A 20117-nucleotide genomic window follows, 5' to 3' on the forward strand; every position below is an offset into this window, starting at 1 on the left:
CATTGGTCCCTGATCAGTCGACAGGAAATTTAGGCGGTGTTTTATTCAAAGAGAGAATACTGAATGGAAGAAGAAATTTTGGAACAATGTGAAGAGGGAGCTCCATCTGGAGTCCAATTCCAGGCTTGGACCTTTGATCTGTTCACAGCCCCACTGCAGTCATCTCAGGGACAATGTGCTTTGTGGGTGATGTTCTGGTTGTACAGGAAGCATCTGTCTGGGAGGGCTCCTCTCACCGCCAGCCAAGCCAAGTCCTGGTGCTTGTTGGTGAGTTCTGGCAATGAGGCATTCTCCCAGATGACCTTGACAGTCTGGAACCATGTCCATCAAGCTGTCATCTCTCAGTGTCTGCAGGACATTCATGCTGACCGCTGCCTGATGGCCTTGTGGTTAAAGGTGTTTACCTGGAAAAACTTTTCCATGAAGGACAAAGTGGTATGGCAAAGTCCAGCTGACTGGGTCATTACTCAGCAATGGGGCCAGGCTTATCCTTCACTACACCTGGTACAACCTCAGCATATAGCGGCACTTGGTGCCCTCGAGCTTTGGTTCCATGCACAGCCTGATGCAGTTGCACACAAAGGTGGACATCAGGGTGAGGCTGCATCGGTCATTACATCCTGTCAACTGTAAGGACAAGGACAGGAACGTTGGCTAATAATGGTGTTGCTTTCTTCCATTGTGTACCCACCATTATGACGTGGTTGAGGGAACGGAGGAAGATACAGAGTGACTTGAGGGAAAGAAAGCAGAATGTAGTAACAGAACTTTTGTGTCCCCTTTTCCAGAAGGTGAACCCATCGAAGCTATAGCCAAGTTCGACTACGCAGGGAGGTCCGCTCGAGAGCTGTCGTTCAAGAAGGGAGCTTCTTTGCTGCTGTACCACAGAGCCTCTGAGGACTGGTGGGAGGGGCGGCACAATGGGATAGATGGTCTTGTACCCCATCAGTACATTGTAGTGCAAGACACGTAAGTGATGGCTGCATTCTGAGTGAAACCCAGTAGCTCCACATTGGCATGTGAACATGTGCTTGTGGTGGCCTCGAGCTGCTCTGCCGTTTGCAACGAGAGTGTAACCTCAACCATCTCTCTGCTGGAACCTTTCATCTTCCCAACCTTGTCTCCCCCAGCACCTACAGTTTCCCCTCATGTCTCCCTCAGCACCCACAGTCTCCCCTCATGTCTCCCTCAGCACCCACAGTTTCCCCTCATGTCTCCCCCAGCACCCACAGTTTCCCCTCATGTCTCCCCCAGCAACTACAGTCTTCCCCCCCACCCCATGTCTCTCCCAACCCCACCGTCTTCCCCAGCACCTACGTTCTCTGGAGTCTTATCAAGTATCTGTCTGTGATTCCCTTAAAAATATTCAAGACTTCTGCCCCTGCTGAAGAGAGGCTGCACACTTGTCAGCCTTTGGGGAGAGGGAACCTGTTTCACAATCGAAGTCCTAAAGTCCGGAATGCTCGGGGATTGGGTCGGTCTGGATTTCTGGATTCTCAGGCAGTATTTTTAAAATTCAAATTTAAGGAGTAAAGAAGAGATGAACAGGTAAATTTTGCTAGTTTATTCTTCACCAAATACAGTATGCTTCCTTTATCAAAACAAGCAGTTTTAAAGAAAAATAAAGTCAACACGACAAAAATGTAAACATATTTTCACTACAAAAACAGAGGTAAGCTTGAAATTGTATTTAAAAATGAATCCAGTGTACCAATGAATTTCTTCATGATAAGGTGATCTGTATTAAGCGTGGTCGCTTGTTGCCGCTCTACATCTGTGGTACTTATGCACACACGTGCACAAAAACCCACCTCATTTTAAAAGTTGGAGAGTTTTTGAAAAGTCCAGATTCTCAGGAAGTCCATGTTTCTGGCATTCAGATGTTTGCATTTCTGTTGTAAATAGGCAACCCCAAGATTGGAGTTTTGCCACAAAAGAAAACATGATTATCATCTCCATAAATATATAAAATGTGTTTTGTTTTGCCTGCTGCATAGGCACACATAGAGGTGCCAGTAGCCCGGCACACAAGCAATACGAGAAAGAAAAACAAAAACAAAAGAGACTCCTTTCAGAGTCACTAAATGTCCATGGATTCACCTCCACTGCTCCTGAAGTTTCATAGACCCTGTTCGTTCTGGCAGTGACCACAAGCTCCCGGTTCTGAACCACAGGGATCTGTCGGTGCCCAAGGCCCCTTTGGGAGCCACCCTGACGGATTTTGGTCTGAGACCTGGTTCCTTGATACCTGATTCCTTGCCACGTCCAGCCTGTCAAGACCTGTCAGGCATTTGTATGTTTAAATCAAGACATCTCTGATAAACACTAAACCTGAGCCTTTTGTTGCTTGTGCCACATTCCAAGATTAGATTGCTAGCTCTTTTTTTAACCTGAACATGTATGAAATCTTGTTCCTGCTCCTATATTTTATTAACTTTGTCAGTCAGATTCTGATCACGACAAGGTTGCTCACGGGATCTTTTTACAGTGAAACCCCTGCTATGCGGAACTCAAGCAACTGGCAAAAAAAATCAAGGGAAATACATTTTGTTAAAAAATAATAAGTAAGAATAAAATAATAGGTCAAAATGTACGTATGTTTAAAATTGTAAAAATAAATTTTCTCTGAAGTAACTCGTAACCCTTTGGTGAAAATGGGAGCAAATATTCAGCCAGCGGAGGGCCTTGCTCGTACCAGCTGTTTGAATAAAGTTGTGTGAACAGCAGTGGTGTCGCCCAGGTCGAAGAGCTGGTTGATGCTGCTCGCCGTTGGGGGGTCTCCTTATCCCTGATTAGTAAGAGTTGGCCCATTCAGAGATTTATCTGTAAACTTGGGGCAGGGAGGTTAATTACAGTATCTACTGCATAACGTTACTGTTCATCCTTTGGGCGAGGAACCTGAAGATGCAACAATGGTTAAATATTTTCAAAGAATGTGACTAAAAATAAAGTAAAATGCTTTTAAGGTTTATATATTCACGCAAGTGAAATTTGTTCAGTGGAGTACAGTAGTGTTTTTGTCGAAAGAACCAAAGTCTTGTTGATCCAAACCAAGGCTTTTATTAACTAAAAGACTGGAGCATATCACAAGTAGGTCGACCAGTCCAGAATGACCTGGTCTGGCTAGGAGCAATCCTTTAAGACCTGCCAGTAGGTGTGGCTACACTCTCAGCCAATCACAGTCATCCTACATTACCATCTGTTAGTTAATAAAACCCTTGGTTTGGATCAACAAGTCTTTGGTTCTTTCGACACGCATTACAATTTTATTAACTAAAAGACTGGAGCATATCACAAGTAGGTCAACCAGTCCAGAATGACCTGGTCTGGCTAGGAGCAATCCTTTAAGACCTGCCAGTAGGTGTGGCTACACTCTCAGTCAATCACAGTTATCCTACACGACCATCGGTACATATGTACATAGACACATTGGTGATAGAATCTGGACAACCACAGACATTGTAAGAGCAAGTCTCAAAGAACTGGAAAATACACTTATCTGGCATCTTCCAATCCGCATAGGTGGCGGATACCAGGTGTTTTACTGTGTATGATTACAATGTGCTGTGCCTTGTGTGTGTAGATGTGTGCACAGTGGTCTGGAGAAACCCTGTTACATCAGTTTGTATGTGTACAGTCAGATGATGATGACCTTGTAGCATGTGTAACAGTAGGTCTGTCACCATGCTTTCTTTCAGGGATGACACCTTCTCTGACACGCTGAGCCAGAAAGCGGACAGTGAAGCCAGCAGTGGTCCCACTGCAGAAGACAAGCTGTCCTTGAAGAACGACGTGGGATCACCAGCAGACCGCATTCCAGATGTTTCCGCAGCGAGGTTGGGATGTCCTACTTGCACTTTGCCCATTGTATTAATTTTTTATGGGGAAGTGCAGAACCGTATTCAGGGATGTCAGTGACCTGAACCTCTTTCTGGTACACTTACAAACAAAGCCCATTTAACTGGTTCACTGAACTGTTTCACTCGCACCCCTTGTACTGCACTGAGTCAATGGAGGTGATATTAATTTGCAGAACTTCTAGTCACAACTTGCCCTTAATGGATTAAAGATCCAATTCAGATACAACCTGCTGTCACACCTTCTGAGGATAAGTGCAGCTATTGCAGCAAGTTATTTTACTGGACTAGTAATCTGGCAGCTTGGGTTAAATGATCCAGAGTTATGAGTTCAATTCTCACCACAACAGCTGTGGAATTGATGTTGTTAATTAAATTAATCAAGATTCTTTTTCAAACTGCTTGTTTTTGTTTAAATGTTCATCCTGTCTTTCTGGGAGGACTTGGGGGACATTCTGAAAAAAATTGCAATGGTGAATTTTCCACAAGATCCTGAATTGTACCTTCTGGTAAACATTATGGGCATGAGTTTTAAACTGTCCAGATACTAACTTCAGTTTGTGAAGGTCACCTTGTCGGTAGCCAGGAAGCATACAGCGGTCATGTGGAAGTCCAACTTCCAACTAAATATTACACGATGGATTACAGAAATGCCCTGGAGAAAATCACGTACAATTTGAGGAGGAAATATGACACATTAGTTTGGGTGTGGCAATGCTATCTGCAGCACATTGGTGCGCAAATGTAATTATGAATCCTTTTAGATATAGTGAATGCTTGAGATAAGTGAAATGGGTAGATAAGTGAAATGGGTCATGGTGCAGGCATTTTGTTCATTATCCTTTTCTTTTTGGCTCTTAAGTTCCCTTCAGGGTTTTTGGAGTTAACGATATTTTGTTCCTTGTATTTGTTTAGTTTATATAACCTTTTTTTGTATTAGGGTGCGGGATGGAGGGGGAGAGGGGTAGGAGATAAAATAGACTGAAAGTTATGCACTATTGTTGGAAAAGAATGTGTTGTTTAATTGGATTTATGTGAGTCTTTGAAAATCAAAAAGAAAATATTAAAAAACCTGCAGGATGTGGGTAAATTTTGTAAGGCTACCAATTATTACCCATCCTAAATTGCCTTTGAGTAAGGTGGCAGAGAGCTACCTGACTCAGATACAGCACCATATGTATTCACAATTATTGGAATATTGACTCAATGGACTTTAAGGCAGGAAACTTACCCTCCTGTCCCAATTTAAAGTGAGGACGGCAGAGTGGCTAATAGAGCGGCTATCTCTGAGTTTTAATGGGTGTGGCTTAGAATTGAAACTATTTGGTATGTATAATTTACATTATACATAGTCAATATCATATAAAGGTTAACCCCCCCCCCCACCCGTCCATTCAGGCTCCTGCCCCCAGCGTGGTCTCTCACCTGGGTCACGGCCGCCCGTCCATCTGAGCTCCCAATGTCAAAACGTGGACTTAACACCTGGTTCCGGCCACCCGCCCATCCGTGCTCCCGACACCCCGAGCAATGCAGGTATTTACTTCAGTCAAAAGTATATAATGTGTAATAGACAACCCCCTAAATCTTACCCTAAAACATTGGTCCACAAAATTCAACTATTATATGAGTGTATACGGGTATGTGTACATTTTGATCATTCAAACTAATACAAAGTAGCAGTTTAAAAACTACATTCATGTATATATTATTATGTACATGTACTTCTAAATATGTAAAGTTTTTATCACAAAATTGCATGTAAGTGTAAAAATGTCTATGTACCATCTTTTCCTGTCTTGCGGATCTCAAACATCTGAAGTTTATCGTATATGGCTCTAACATTAAGCAAGTTTGGCCGCCCCTACTCTAAACCCATCATAATTATGTGCACCTCCATCAAATCTCCCCTTATTACATGACGCTCCATTGTAGAGTTTGGTTTGCTTGTTCAATGGTTAAGCATGAGAGAAACAGCCAGCTTCCTTCTTTCTCTCAGACAGAAGAAGAGGTCGGACATCCCAGCCGGCAGGCGCCCATTGAGAACCAGTGACGGCCACTGTGCAGTGCACCCAATGCATGGCTCAGTAAGTAGCTCAGGGGAGAGTGGCCCGTTGATCACGCCTTCCCACGCCACCTCCCGCCTTTTCCTCCAGAGCCGCAGTGTCACGGTTGACAGCCCAGAGCGACGACATCGAGCGGGTCTTCCCAATATTAGTCGTCACGAGGGTGTCAAAAAGATTGAGAGTCCGCCAATGAGAAGGTCTACGTCCTCGGGTCAATACACCAGCTTCAGCCAGCATAAACCTCTGGACCCCGAAACAATTGCTCAGGTCCGTACATGACTTACTTTCTTTCATCTGCATTGATGTTTTAACTTTTTTATTCCAGTGTTAAAGCATCAACCATTTCCACTTCTCACTGAAACCTTTGCTGTTCAAAACCATTCTTCGTTTCCAAATCTGACCTGCACTTCATTTGTTCAAAGAATTTAAGTTGGGCGGTTACTGATCGCTGCTTTACGGAATCAGGAAAATAAATACAGCATGGGCACAGGAAGAGGCTGTTCGACCCATCAGGTTTGTGGTAGCCCCTATTGGTCTCCTGCACGTTTATTCCCTAATTCACTGCAAATTATTCTCCCTCAAACACTTAATCCACTTAACACTCTTTTGAAGGCACTGAATCTCCACACCTAGAGACCATGAATCCTAAAACAGTTTTCCTCACAGACTCTCTGTTTGTTATACCCAAAATATTTTGTACCAAAGGGAACTGGACATCATGAGTTGCTGCACGTTTTGCCATAGCGTGGAAGGTCTGTGACATCTCAAAGGTTCACGAGTTGGTACAGTTTGAGCTAACGGCTGCCAATTTCGTAGAGATGTGGCATAGTTAGTGTAGTGCTATTACTGCGACCGTGACCCGGGTTCAAATCCAGTACTGTCTGTAGGGAGTTTGTACACTCTGCTCATGACTTGTGTGGGTTTCCTCCGAGTGCTCTGGTTTCCACCCACATTCCAAGGATATACAGGGTTGATAGTTTAGTTATATGGGGGTATTTGGACAGTGTGAGTTTGTGGGAGAGTGAGGCTTGTTACCATGCTGTATCTCTAAGTGATAATTATTAACATTCTCCCTCTGCAAAAGCAGATTAACTAATGGAGAGTGGTTGTCATATGGCTCAATCAGATTGAGAAATAACCAAAATACAACAACATTTTGTGCATTTCTGTAGCACCTTTTACATCATCTGGTTCCTCACAAATGTTTTGGAGGCATGGAACAATTGCTGTGCAGGAACTGCCCAACCGGCTTGTGCACAGCAAGATCTCACACATTGCAATGCAGAAATGATTCAGTAATCTCTTTAGGGTGACTGAGGGTGGAGGGTTGAAGGATGGACACTAGAGAGATCCCCTACGCTCTCCCCTCACCCCATCCTTCTTCACAGCAGTCTGGTTCCACAGCGGTTCACTTTTGCTTGGAACCTTTTTTATGGCACTTTAAACAAAGGCCTTTTCAAAGCCTTGATACTCAACATCAGGTGCACTACCCCAATCTACCCTCTTTATACCTCTTCAAAACTTCCAACCAAATAAGCATGATTTTCCTCTAATACCGTGGAGAACATTCTGGCTGGTTGCATCACTGTCTGGTACAGAAGTGCCAATGCATAGGAAAAGAAAAACTCCAGAGAGTTGTTAACTCGGCCGGCGACATCACGAGCCACAGTTTCTACTCCACTGAGTGTCTCAAGAAAGTGGCCACGCCCTCTTCACTCTGCTACCATCAGGAAAAAGGTCCAGGAGCCTGAAGACGAGCACTCAGCGGCACAAGGACGGCCTCTTCCCCACTGCCATCAGATCCCCGAATGATCACTGACCCAAAGACACTGCCTTCCTTTGACTTTTTCTTGCATTGTTCTTATTTATTTTGTAAGGTGGTTTATAGAAATGTTTTCACTGTGAAACTGCAGCAAAACAATCAATTTCAAAACATGTTCATGTCTCTGATGCCGATTTTCCTTCATTAAAACCCATTCAAGCAATTGTCTCTGATTAATGGAAGTAGAAAGTATTTAATAAATGGTCGCTCTCCCTCTTATCACTTCTCAGCTGGCATCAATCTTTTTATTCACCATCTTCTTGACTGTGACTTCTCCTTCCTTGCTGGAAACAGATGACCAGTCATCACTTAACATCCCCACCATGCCCTCTGCTCCCTCTTCATTGATCTCCCAAATTACCCTCCCTCCCTTCATCAGTACATCTCCCCAATGTAGATGTTTAAGAATCATTCGAGCTTTCAGAGACCTGCTTAACAAAAAAAAAATCATTCAAATAATTAGTATTTGGCTCCCTGATGATCACAGTTTTGTTGGGTTTTATTTTTTGACACACATCCAAAGTAAGTACAGCAGAGTTATCGATAGAAGCTGAAATTATAAATGCATATTTGAAATGGAATTTAGTTGTTTACGAGGAAGCTGTTGGACTTGATCTGGGCTTGGTTTACGTATGTTCCACAGAATGCTATAAACACAAGCATTTGTATCCAACCAACTAGAGTAGCCTTTCCTCTCACTGAATGCTGCGTTCATAAATGTATGGGTCTGATTTTGTCTGTTGGAATTGATGGGAAAATCATTTTCAACTGGAAAGATTTGATTCTTCACCAAGCACTCTTCCTTTCCCACAATTTTGGTATGTCATTATTTCCCTATGGTAATTGTGTCTTCCCAAGTGTTTAATTTTAGATGTAGTTTGCATATTATATGTGTGTGGGTGATTAACGATAAGGGTCACTGGGCTCCAGTGACTTATATGGTAATTACTTTGAATACTTTGGGAGGCACATTTAGCACAACGCTGTTACAGCACAAGTGACCCGGGTTAGAATCACATGCTGTCTGTAAGGAGTTTGTACGTTCTCCCCATGTCTGCATGGGCTTCCTCTGGGTGCTCCGGTTTCCTCCCTCCCTTTAAAACATACAGGGGTTGTAAGTTAATGGGTTTATTTGGGAAGTACAGGCTTGAGGGCTGACAGGGTCTGTTGTGCGTGCTGTAATGAAAAATGAAAGGAAATTAGCCAATGGGATTGAGGTAGATGGGACATGATGTTGATAAAACTATCCACTTCCTTCCAATTCTCGTTTCTTGTGTACCTTTCCAATTTTACCCGCTTCCTAACCACTTGAACCCTCTGTCACTCTCTCTGCCCCTTTGATTTGTTTCTGAAAGCCTTGACTAGGCTCTTAGTGGCCTGCCATGTAATCTTCAGTTGTGGCTGAGATTCTAGCTTTCCCCTCCTGATGCTTTATAATTGCAGTGGTGGTTGCTGGACCCAGCACCACGTATTCCCTGGGAATATGCGTGTGCTTTACAAATACAGGTGGTTGTTGCTGGAGAATGACCCATAGGACATTACAGTACAGAAATAGGCCCTTCGCCCCTTTTAGTCTGTGCTGAACCATTTTTCTGCCTAGTCCCACTGAAATGTAAAAATTGAGCCCGTGTTCGCCACTTCAGCTGGCAGCTCATTCCACGCTCCCACCATTCTCTATGTGAAGAAGTTCCCCTCATGTTCCCCTTAAACTTTCACTCTTAACCCATGTCCTTTAGTTTGTATCTCAGTGGAAAAAGCCTACCTAAATTTGTTCCCCATCATAATTTGAAATACTTCTATCAAATTTCCCCTCATTCTTCTATGCTCCAGGGAATAAAGTCTTAACCTGTTTAATCTTTCCCTGTAACTCAATTCCCTGTGATTGTGCAGGTGGTTGTTATTGGAGAATGACCTGGACCCTTGGGGGAGGGGTCATTGCTCAAGAGGTTGCAATATTGCAAATCGTGCTGTGGTGGACCTCTTGGTAATTTCTACCCTCTGACAGTGCCATGAGCAAGTGAACTGCAGACTTTACATCCTAATCTATGAGAGTTGCCCCTTCAAAAAGGAAAATGTGGTTTTGTTTGTGTTTTGTTTCCCCAGCAGGACATTGAAGAAACAATGAACTCCGCGCTGAGCGAGCTGCGGGAGCTGGAACGCCAGAGCACAGCCAAGCATGCACCCGACGTGGTCCTCGACACACTGGAGCAGAAGAAGAGTGGCCTGGCCCCAGATGCTCGCAGTCCCCACCACACCACTCCCCTGCCCAAACCTACCGAGCCGTCCATCCGGAGAAGTACCAGTTCATCCAGTGATCCCGTCAGCACCTTCAAGCCTGTCCTGTCTCCTCGCTTGGGGGTGCAGCTCAAGCCTCCCGCCCTGAGGCCCAAACCTGTGGTTCTCCCCAAAACCAATCCCAGCATGGGACCACCTCCAACAATTCAGGCCTCCACAGACAAATCCTGCACCATGTAAGATCACGGTCTGAGAGTAATCTTATTCTTCACATCAACTATGCTGGCAAGAGTAAAGCCAGGAATATTGATATTTTAATGTTTATAATTGGAGATGTATTCTTTCAGTGTTAGAATATCTGTCTCAGTAGTAAATTAACAGGGCATTTGAATTCCATCTCAAACAGGACTGTTTCAATGTGCAACTTTAACATCAATGTTAACAAGACTTGAATTTTATGCTGCAACAATTGACCTTTTTAACTATCAAAAAGAGAAAAAGTTAAGAAACGAAACCATCAAGACTTCGCCATATCTTCAGACTGATTATTTAAATGCTGCGGGGAATGGCTCAAGGCTTTTGCTTTCCTCTTTGCTAGGAAGACTCGCTGTTGCAGTTGAATGCTTTGCATGTGGTACTGACCTTCCTTCCAACCTATGAACATTCCTTGGGCCTTACTGCCAGATCTGCACCGGGGGTTGCGGGGAAAACGCTGCTTCATGATGGAATGAGCCACAAGGTAACCATTCCGTGAGCTGCCACCCCACTCTTCACCAGTGGACATTTGGGAAGCGTGCTGCTGGCATCCCCTCCTCAGTTCATTCAGCCCTGCTGCAAAAACCCTGCTGACTCGAACCCCCAATGACTGTGATGCAAAGAAATCTGCATGTCTAGTCGGTGGTGAAGGCCGAGCCTTCTCCAGTCAAGTGAATGTCTGCCCTTTTGCCTTGCTTGCGCCTTTTCGTCTCGCGGTCTTGCAGCAACACTGCAGATGCTGGAAATCTGAACTAGGAACTGAGCCACACTGGAAATATTCAGCAGGTTGGGCAGCATTTGTGGAGAGAGAACCGGAACAGTTGGCCGGAATTAGGAGAGGTTGGCCAATTCTACGTTGTGAATACTGTTGATGTAACCTGGTGTTGTATTCTCCGGTCTCCAGTGTGATAGGTTTTTAAATGTTTATTCAATCCTCAGTCCTGGGCTTCTGTGGCCCTGACCTCTTGTTCTTCTCCAATTACTGCCCTTCTTTATGCAATCCCCAACCATGTCCACCCTCCCATTTGTCCACCCACACTCTGAATAACTGGGGATGGCAACCCAGAATGAACCGGGATAGGAATGATCTTGTGAAGGAGAAGGGCAGAGACTCCATTAAAAGGTTTGGTCTGTAGATTTGTACTTGGAAAGCAAGAGCCTCTTCTCATCGGACGATGAGGAATTAGGAAGTTTTTCCTGGAATAAGAGCCAACTTATATGTGAAGACTCTTGTCGTGTTGGTCAGTACAGACGAATTGGGCCAAAAGGTCTGTTTCTGTATTGTGCCCAGTGGCCACCCATTTCAATTCTCCACCCCATCCCTCTGTTGACACATCGGACCATGGTCTTGTATGCCGCCAGACTGAGACCACCTGCAAATTAGAGGAACAGCACCTCGTCTTCTGACAGGGAACCCTCCAACCAGAATGCATTATCGACTTCTCTGGTTTCTGTTAAAACCCACCGCCAACACCCCCCCCCCCCATCTTCTTCCCCCATCACCTTTCCTTGAGCTGTCTCTGCTCTTTCTCCCCTTTTCTATCTATCTCCCTTCACAGAGCCAAAATCAATTCTCACCTTTCCTCTTATCATATCCAATTAATAACTTTTGACTGTTGGCCTGGACTCCTCCTCTCCTATTCTTTCCCCTTTCTCTCCCCAGCCTTTAATTCAGAGACTTGACTGTTTTCACTCACACCTTGGAAGAGGACCTCAGGTCCAAATCCTCAGTAATATATCTTTACCAGCTCTGGGCACTGTGAGACCAGCTGAGTTCCTCCTCTATTTCTATGTTTTGACTGTGCTGCTTGAGGACTCTGAGAAAACAGATTAATTGGGCGGCATGGACTTGTGGACCAAAATGGCCTGTTACTGTGCTGTATGTCTAAATTAAAAGGTTGGCCACCTCTGGTTTAACCATTCATTGAAATACTGAAGAAAGTACTGGGGCACAAGAATGAGGCTGTGTGGAACCCGGCCTTATGGTGAATTTTAGTCTTTTAACCCCCTTCTCCTCACTTGTTTCTTGTGGTGGATCAGCTACTACTCACTCTTGTATCTTTTGAACCAAGAAAAAACTGGTAACCAAGGATTGCAGTTTTCCTATCTGCAACACAACAGAAGTCTTCATACGACCCATGTATCTCTTTTGTTACGTGTATAATTCTCCCGGGGAATCTTGATGTACAACAGTTCCCATCATAAGTTACGAATGTTTCGGTCAGATCAATGGTCCAGCAAACTTTGATCCCTTTTGCCACCCTTCCCTTAATTCCTGTCAAATCCATAATGCAGCATCTGCAGCCATTTCATTTCGTCCTCCGGGGTTCTAAATTTACATAGACATTTATTTACAGCAAGGTTGTGCCCGCAATTACACCCAAATTAACCTACCAATCCCTTACATTTTGAAGGGTGGGAGGAAACCGGAGCACCTGGGGAAAAGCTGCACAGACACATGGAGAACATACAAATTCCTTACAGACAGAGCTGGATTTGAATCCAGTCACTGGCACTGTAATATAGTGTGGTGCTAACCGTACTACACTCCGAACTCGATACAGTCTCATTGCATCTGAGGAAGATAATGTTTGAGTAAGTTTGGATATTGATGGTTTTCTGGTCAGATGGAGAGATATCTCCTGCAGCCCTGTCAACCCCCTGACCTGCAATTGGAATTTATCTGCAGGAAATCATCAAGACAGTCAGTCTTTGTGCTCAATATTAACTTTTAATGTACAGCCCATCTTATTCCTGTCAAGGGGGGGACCTCAGAGATTACAGTCATAAAAAGCTAGTGCATCTGACATTTGATTACAGACATTCACCTTTCTATATGTTATTTTTTGTCTGCCGTTGTTTTAACAAATGGAATTTAGTACTTTTTGAAACTTTTCATAGTTTCCACATTTGTGTGGCCTTTGAAAAAAGGTGATAGAATAAAGTTTACTTAAATTAATTTAAAAACAAATTGTAAATCAGTCAAACTGGACACTGGCAGCTTTGTTCTGCTCTAAGATTTGTACAGTCAACTAACAAGTGTACTGGGTTGAAAAATTATTCCTAGCGGATTCTATTTAGCAAAAACAATGTATAATAGAAGATAACATAAGTTTTCTGGGTGCATTCACAGGATATGTAACGTATAATATAAAAGCTGCTTTTAACTACAGTTTGTGGAATTTTAACAGGTAACTGAAGACAGCTGCAAAGACATGGTAACTACCATTTACCACCTGCCTAACTCTGAATACAGTTTACTGCCATTTTCTTTACAGATTCTCATATGTCTGCTGTTACCCTTTTGTCTAAATGTACATCTGTGGTATGTACATGTGAAAGTGCCTTTAAAATTTTAGAGGAACTTGAGCCTTGGTCTGTAGTGTTGCATTTGCGTGTTCACTTCTCAAAGAACTTGGTAGTTTAAAAGAAAATGCAGTTGTTGACAATGTACCGTTAAGCAGTCGTGACAATGCACTTTTGTGTATAGTACTGTACATCTGGCATGTAGCGTTACCAATTTCAGTATATCTTCAGGTTTGTTCTAGAAGCATCTTTCTAATAAAGGAAGTTGATCCATTGCTCTTGGCTTTGTTTATCTTCTCTCTCAACCAGCAAAAAGAAAATAAATGGATAAAAAAATATGGAAGTTTAAAATTGGCGCGCCTTGTCATTAGTTCTCCATTCATCCAACACGCAATCTCAAGCAACCAGAAACTCTTATCTGGCATCTACCAATTTCCATGGGTGCTGGATACTGTGGGTTTTACTGTATTAAGGGATATGGGGATAGTTTGGTGATCAGGCAGAAGGGGAGCATGATTTTGAAGGGTTGAAAGGCCCAATCTTGCTCCTGTTTTTTATTGACAAAGCAATCTATGTTTTATCTATGTTGAGGATTGTAACTTGGGGGAAATTTTATAAAATATTATAGAACTATAAATAATGGAATATATTGAGTCAGAATACAGGATGGCGATCGAGAATCTGGTTAGGTGGTGGTGCCAGAACGACAGCCTTGCTCTCAACATCACCAACATAATGAACTTGATTGATTTGGAACCCATAACCACACCAATGAAAGCCCAGCAACCTACAGGAGGTGGAATCTGGACCAACAAACAATGAGCTGGAGGAACTCAATGGGTCAAGCAGAATGAAGTTGTGTGTGACCATACGTTTTCTCCTGCAGATGCAGCTTGACCTGCGGAGTTCCTCCAGCATATTGTTTGATGCCTCTGAAGATCTACTTTGGCAAATTGCTTTTAATTTTCTTTGGTCCAGTACAACTCAATCCTGACCATAATTGGCGACCGTGCAGAACGTCAATAAACAATCTGCTGGAGGAACTCAGTGGAACCGTGAATCAGAATTTATTGTCATGAACAAGTCACAAAATTTGTTGTTTTGCGGGAGCGTAGCAGTGCACACATTTGTATAGATACCCTTACAAAAATAAATAAAAATAGTGCACAAAAAGACTGGTTTATGGATTATTCGGGAATCTAATGGCAGCAGGGAAGAAGCTGTTATTGCATCGCTGAGTGTTCGTCTTCAGGCTTTCTCCTGATGGTAGCAGAATGAAGAGGGCATGACCTGGGTGATGGAAGTCCTTGAGGATAGAGGCTGCTTTTTTGAGATGCTGGCTCTTGGAGATGTCCTCGATGGAGTGGTCTGGCCCATGATATCGCAGGCCAACTTTACAACCCTCTGGAGTTTTCTCTTGTCCTGAACGTTGGCACCTCCGTACCAGCCAGTGATGCAACCAGCCAGAATGTTCTCCATAGTACACCTGTAGAAGTTTCCGAGAGTCTTTGGTGACGTACCAAATCTCCTCAAACTCCTCACAAAGTATAGACGTTGGCAAGTCCTCCTTGTGATTGCAGGAGAGTCCCTATTCATGATAGTGGGAGATCAGGACCCGACCCTCAACGTTGACCATTCTTTCTCTCCCACGGATGCTGCTCGACCTGCAGAGTGTTTGTTCTCTTGTGTCGCCAAGCATGAAGAACTTGTGGAGAGAGATGCACACAAAAAACTCCAGATGATGGGATTTTGAGCCAAGAACTGCTGGGGGAATTCTGTGAGTCAGGCAGCATCCACAGCTAGGAATGGTCAGTCAACGTTTCAGTCAAGATCCCTTACCTTTGTCTTGATAAAGGGTCCAGACCCACAGTGTTTATCGAATATTTCTACCCATAGATGCTATCTTACCTGTGGAGTTCCTCAGCAGTTCTTCGTCTGCTGCATAACATTGTTTTCAAAACATATAACCAATGGTGAAAGATTCAAAGGTGAGTGAAGATGGGAGGGAAAGAATATACTGTATATGCCATTGAATAGGATAATTCATGTATAGGATGACCCTGGAATTTTCACATAAAATCCTGGTTTTGAGTGGTACCCTTTATATAAGATGAACCCAATATCTTGCACTTACCACTGACCAGTGGATGCTGTTAAAAGCAAATCACAATATTTTAATAACAAGTTATGATTTAAAAGTTTACATTTTATTTGGATATTTTAAAATAAACCACTGTCAGCTCCTGTAACAGGCTGTTTAAAGTCTGTACAGAGCTGGCAGCAGTGAGACCAAGTGAATGGACCCCACGGAAGAGTGCTGAGACTTTGCAAATAAACAACAGCGCATGTGTACCATTGTGTGAGAGCCGGCAGGAAGACAGCAGCGGTGTTGAGTCTTCGCCATTAAGGTAAGAATTTTAGACTCTGTAAAAGACAACCCTGATTTTAAGGTGAAAATTTGAAGTTTTGCTGATCATCCTATACAATGGTATATACGGTAACTCAATACAATTACTTGAGAGCAAATAGGAAATCTGGAACACATACTGATAATTCTGGAAACATTCAGCAGGTCAGGCTGCATCTGTGGGAGAGAACCCATGGAACATTTCAGGTTGAAGACTGGGAAAGAGAGACGATAGCTTTAAGCTCCACCTCAACTACTTCATGTTCCAACCAGAAACGTTGACGATAGGTGGACAGGATTAAGGGGACAACTGAAAGGTCAGGGTTGCTGCATGGAACTGTAGAATATTATAACACAGAAAACAGGCCCTTCTGCCCTAGTCTGTGCTGAACTATTAATCTGACTAGTCCCACTGTCCTCCACCCTGTATATATCCATCCATACCTCTCCCATCCCTGTTTCTGTCCAAATTTTTATTTCTTTTTAAAACATTTTTATTAATTTAATAGAGAAATATTATATTTATACATTTAGATATTAATTAATTACCTTTTATGTAATGCAATACAGAATATGAGTCACATATCAATTATACATTGTCTTATATAATTCTCAAAAAAGGTTAAATGTCCTTATGAGATTTTCATCTCATTCTAATACTGAGGTATATATTGTGATTATCTAAATAGACCAATCTCTTCTAATTATAAAACATTTTTTCTTAATTGTTATAATTGAACCCGCATTCACCACTTCAGGTTCACACTCCCACCACTCTCTGTGAAGAAATTCCCACTAATGTTCCCCCTAAATTTCTCCCCTCTCACCCTTAATCCATATCCTCTGGTTGGTATCTCACCTAACCTCAATATAAAAAGCTTACTTGCTTTTACTCTATCTATACCGATCATATATTTCTATACCTCTATCAAATCTCCCCTCCCTGTTGCTTTCATCAGGTTGTTCTTCATTATTGTCAATACCTTAACTTTGTCCGTACAAACGGAAATATTGTGTTAACACATTAGAACATAGAACATTACGGAACAGTACAGGCCCCTCGGCCCATGATGTTGTGCCAACCTATTATATTAAATGTCCCTTTTGTTTCAGTCTTCATCACCACTCTTGACAATGTATTCCAGAAACCCACCACTCCCTGTGTGGAAAAAAAAACTTACCCCTGTACTTTCCTCCCCTCACCTTAAACAGATGTCCTCTGGTGTTTGCTACTGTCTCCCAGGAAAAAGGTGTTGGCTGTCCACCCTGTCTATGCCTCTCATAATGTTGTAGACCTCTAGTAAGTCACCTCTCATCCTTCTTCAAAGAGAAAAGCCCAAGCTCTGTTAGCCTTTGTTAGCCTTGCCTCATAAGACACATTCTCCAATCCAGGCAACATCCTGGTAAATCTCTGCACCCTCTCAAAAGCATCTACATCCTTCCTATATTAAGGCGACCAGGACGGAACGCAATACATTGTAAGTGTGGTCTAACCAGACTTTTATAGAACTGCAATATCACCTCACATTACAATGACGTCAGTCTGTGAATTTCAATTCTTGTTATTTGCCATCTCTAAACTTTAACCATAATGGAAGGGCATTAAAGAATGCAGTGGAGCAGAAAGATCTAGGAATAATGGTGCACGGTTCCCTGAAGGTAGAATGTCATGTGGATAGGGTGGTGAAGAAAGGTTTTAGTGTGCTGGCTTTTATAAATCAAAGCAGAGAATATAGGAGCTGTGAAGTGATGTTAAAACTGTTCAAGGCATTGGTGAGGCCAAATTTGGATACTGTATGCAGTTCTGGTCACCAAATTATAGGAAGGATATCAACAATGTAGAGAGAATGCAGAGAAGATTTACAAAAATATTACCTGAGTTTCAGAATCTAGATTACAAAGAAAGATTGAGCAGATTAGGTCTTTATTCTTTGGAGCGTAGAAGGTTGAGAGGGAATTTGATCGAGGTATTTAAGATTATGAGGGGCATTGATAGAGTTAATGTGGATAGGCTAGTTCTTTTGAGGGTAGAAAAGATTGAAACAAGAGGTCAAGAGTTGAGGGGCAAAAGTTTAGAAGTAACATGAGGGGGAACTTCTTTACTCAAGAGAGTGGTGGCTGTGTGGAATGAACATCCGGGAGAAGTAGTGGTGGCAGGGTCCATTTTGTCATTTAAGGAAAAATTGGATAAGTGTATGGATGGGAGGGGAATGGAGGGTTATGGGCAAGGTGCAGGTAGGTGGGGCTAGAGGAGAGGACTTAGTTCGGTGTGGACTAGAAGTGCCAAAATGGCCTGTTTCTGTGCTGTAATTGTTATATGGTTATATTAAAATATTTAATTTTAACTGATAAATCCTGATATGAAGTGTCCTGGGCAAAGCAGCAGTCATAAGGAAAATCTTGAAATGTGACCTTGTATCATTCATTGCAAGTTTGCAAGGCATCCTGGAAGAAAAGTGGCTCCTTTAGGTCAAAGTTTCATTTAGTTGATTATCTCGTGCAGAGTCACAGTGGAGTCATGATCAAGCATGTAATCCAGCTCCATTTTGTACTTAAAAGTTCACGGAAAGCCACATGATGACATACATCATTTGTAATAGGATTAATCGTGGCAAGGCTCCAACTGGGTTCCAAGCATCTTATCACGAGGCAAATCATAAACCTTCACTGCCTGAACCTCTGTGTGTGTGGGTTTTCCCGGATGCTCCAGTTCCCTTTCCCCCTCTAAAACATGGAGTTGTAGGTGAATTTGGGTGTAATTAGGCAGCATGGGTTTAAATGGCCAGAATCATGCTGTAAATTTTTTTAAAATTAAAGTTCTTAAGCAAGACAGGTGGTATCACTGATAATTAAGATTCTGGGGTGTTTTACAGGCAGTTGAGACTTGAGAGAGAATGTTTCCCTTGTGAAGGAAATCTAGAACTTACAACAGGGGAATGGAGGGTTATGAGCAAGGATTGCATCATGGTGGAACTTCTAACATCAGGGACCAGTGAACCTTTGGAATTTACTGTCCCAAAAAACAGAGACACTGGAATTAGAGATGCACAGGATGTTTAAAGTTGTAAGCTGGAGGAGATTCCAGAAAACACAAAATAGATCAATATGCAATCAGAAAAGAAGAAGGATTTAAAAAAAATAAAGACATTGCTGGAAATGAAGGTTGACAAGGCCAAGAAATTCAGATGTTTTTCGTCTGAAATGCCAAAATCCATTAAGGCAATCCGAGGATACTTTCAGGCATGCAAGCAACCACATGGGATTAAAATAAATTGTTTAAACCACATCCAAACAAGCAGAGTGACTAAAAGGTTTTTATTTTCCCTTTTTAACCCATTAGCTGGAGCTTTTTTTTGTATTTTAATGGATTCAATGTGACTGACTGCAGCTTTCTTTAAATAACACTCTTTCATTTATTTTGTCAAAACAAGTGCCCAGAAATGAATTTCACTCTTAATTCATGCATTAAACAGGAAATGCAACTAGGAAGCCGACCCATAATAAAAATCGTGAACTTGAAAAACTTTTGTTTCAAAAAGTTGCAAGGGACTTGGGAAATTTTTTAAACAAGTTTAACGGCATTGTATTTCCACAAAAACCAGATTTATTTCTATTGGGAAATAGAAATTTCTCTAGAACAATTGTAGTTGCATCATTCTGTGCATTGCTCCTTTACAGGAAGGAGGTGGAAGTGTTGGAGAAGGATACAGAAGAGATTTACCAGGGCTTTGCCTGGATTAGAGGGTACGGGGAGAAGTTGTTTTTTTCTGGAGCATCTGAGGGTGAGAGGAGGCCAGATAGAAGTTTATAAAATTATGACAAGGTAGACAGAATCTTTGTCCCAGGTAAAAATGTCATATATTTGACGATATGTTTTTGAGGTAATCATGGGCAAGGTTAAAGGAGATGTGCAGGGTGAGTTTTTTTTATACACAAAATGGTAGGTGCTTTGAACGGGCTGCCAAGGCTAGAGATGGAAGCACAAACCATAGTAGAGGTTTAAACATATGATTATAAAGGGATGTGCACCACGTTCAGTGCAGATGCATGGGCTGTGGTGATCTACGTTCTATCAGACTGGATACCAATCTGTCAGTACATCCTCAAGAAAGAGGCTGACCATCTGATACAGGCCCAACAGGACAAACCTTGGGACATGTCTGCTCTGCTTG

At 42.6% G+C, this 20117-nt stretch overlaps 1 protein-coding gene across 14 annotated transcripts in view; it reads left to right on the forward strand.

Moving 5' to 3' along the window:
- srgap1a (SLIT-ROBO Rho GTPase activating protein 1a) overlaps positions 1-13813 on the forward strand; it is a 229322-nt gene extending 215509 nt beyond the window's left edge. For 7 of the 14 annotated variants that reach the window (XM_069904208.1, XM_069904202.1, XM_069904203.1 and 4 more), the window contains 4 exons: positions 789-969; positions 3699-3836; positions 5854-6187; positions 9846-13813. In XM_069904208.1, coding sequence (XP_069760309.1) covers positions 789-969; positions 3699-3836; positions 5854-6187; positions 9846-10217 — 1025 coding nt within the window. In that variant the 3' untranslated portion in view covers positions 10218-13813. Of the gene's footprint in view, positions 1-788; positions 970-3698; positions 3837-5853; positions 6188-6245; positions 6434-9845 lie in introns of those variants that run through there. The other 7 variants (XM_069904205.1, XM_069904200.1, XM_069904211.1 and 4 more) reach the window with 6 other exon arrangements.
- The last annotated feature ends 6304 nt before the right edge of the window (positions 13814-20117 follow it).

The sequence above is a fragment of the Narcine bancroftii genome, chromosome 11 (genome assembly GCF_036971445.1).
Source record: "Narcine bancroftii isolate sNarBan1 chromosome 11, sNarBan1.hap1, whole genome shotgun sequence".
NCBI lineage: Eukaryota > Metazoa > Chordata > Chondrichthyes > Torpediniformes > Narcinidae > Narcine > Narcine bancroftii.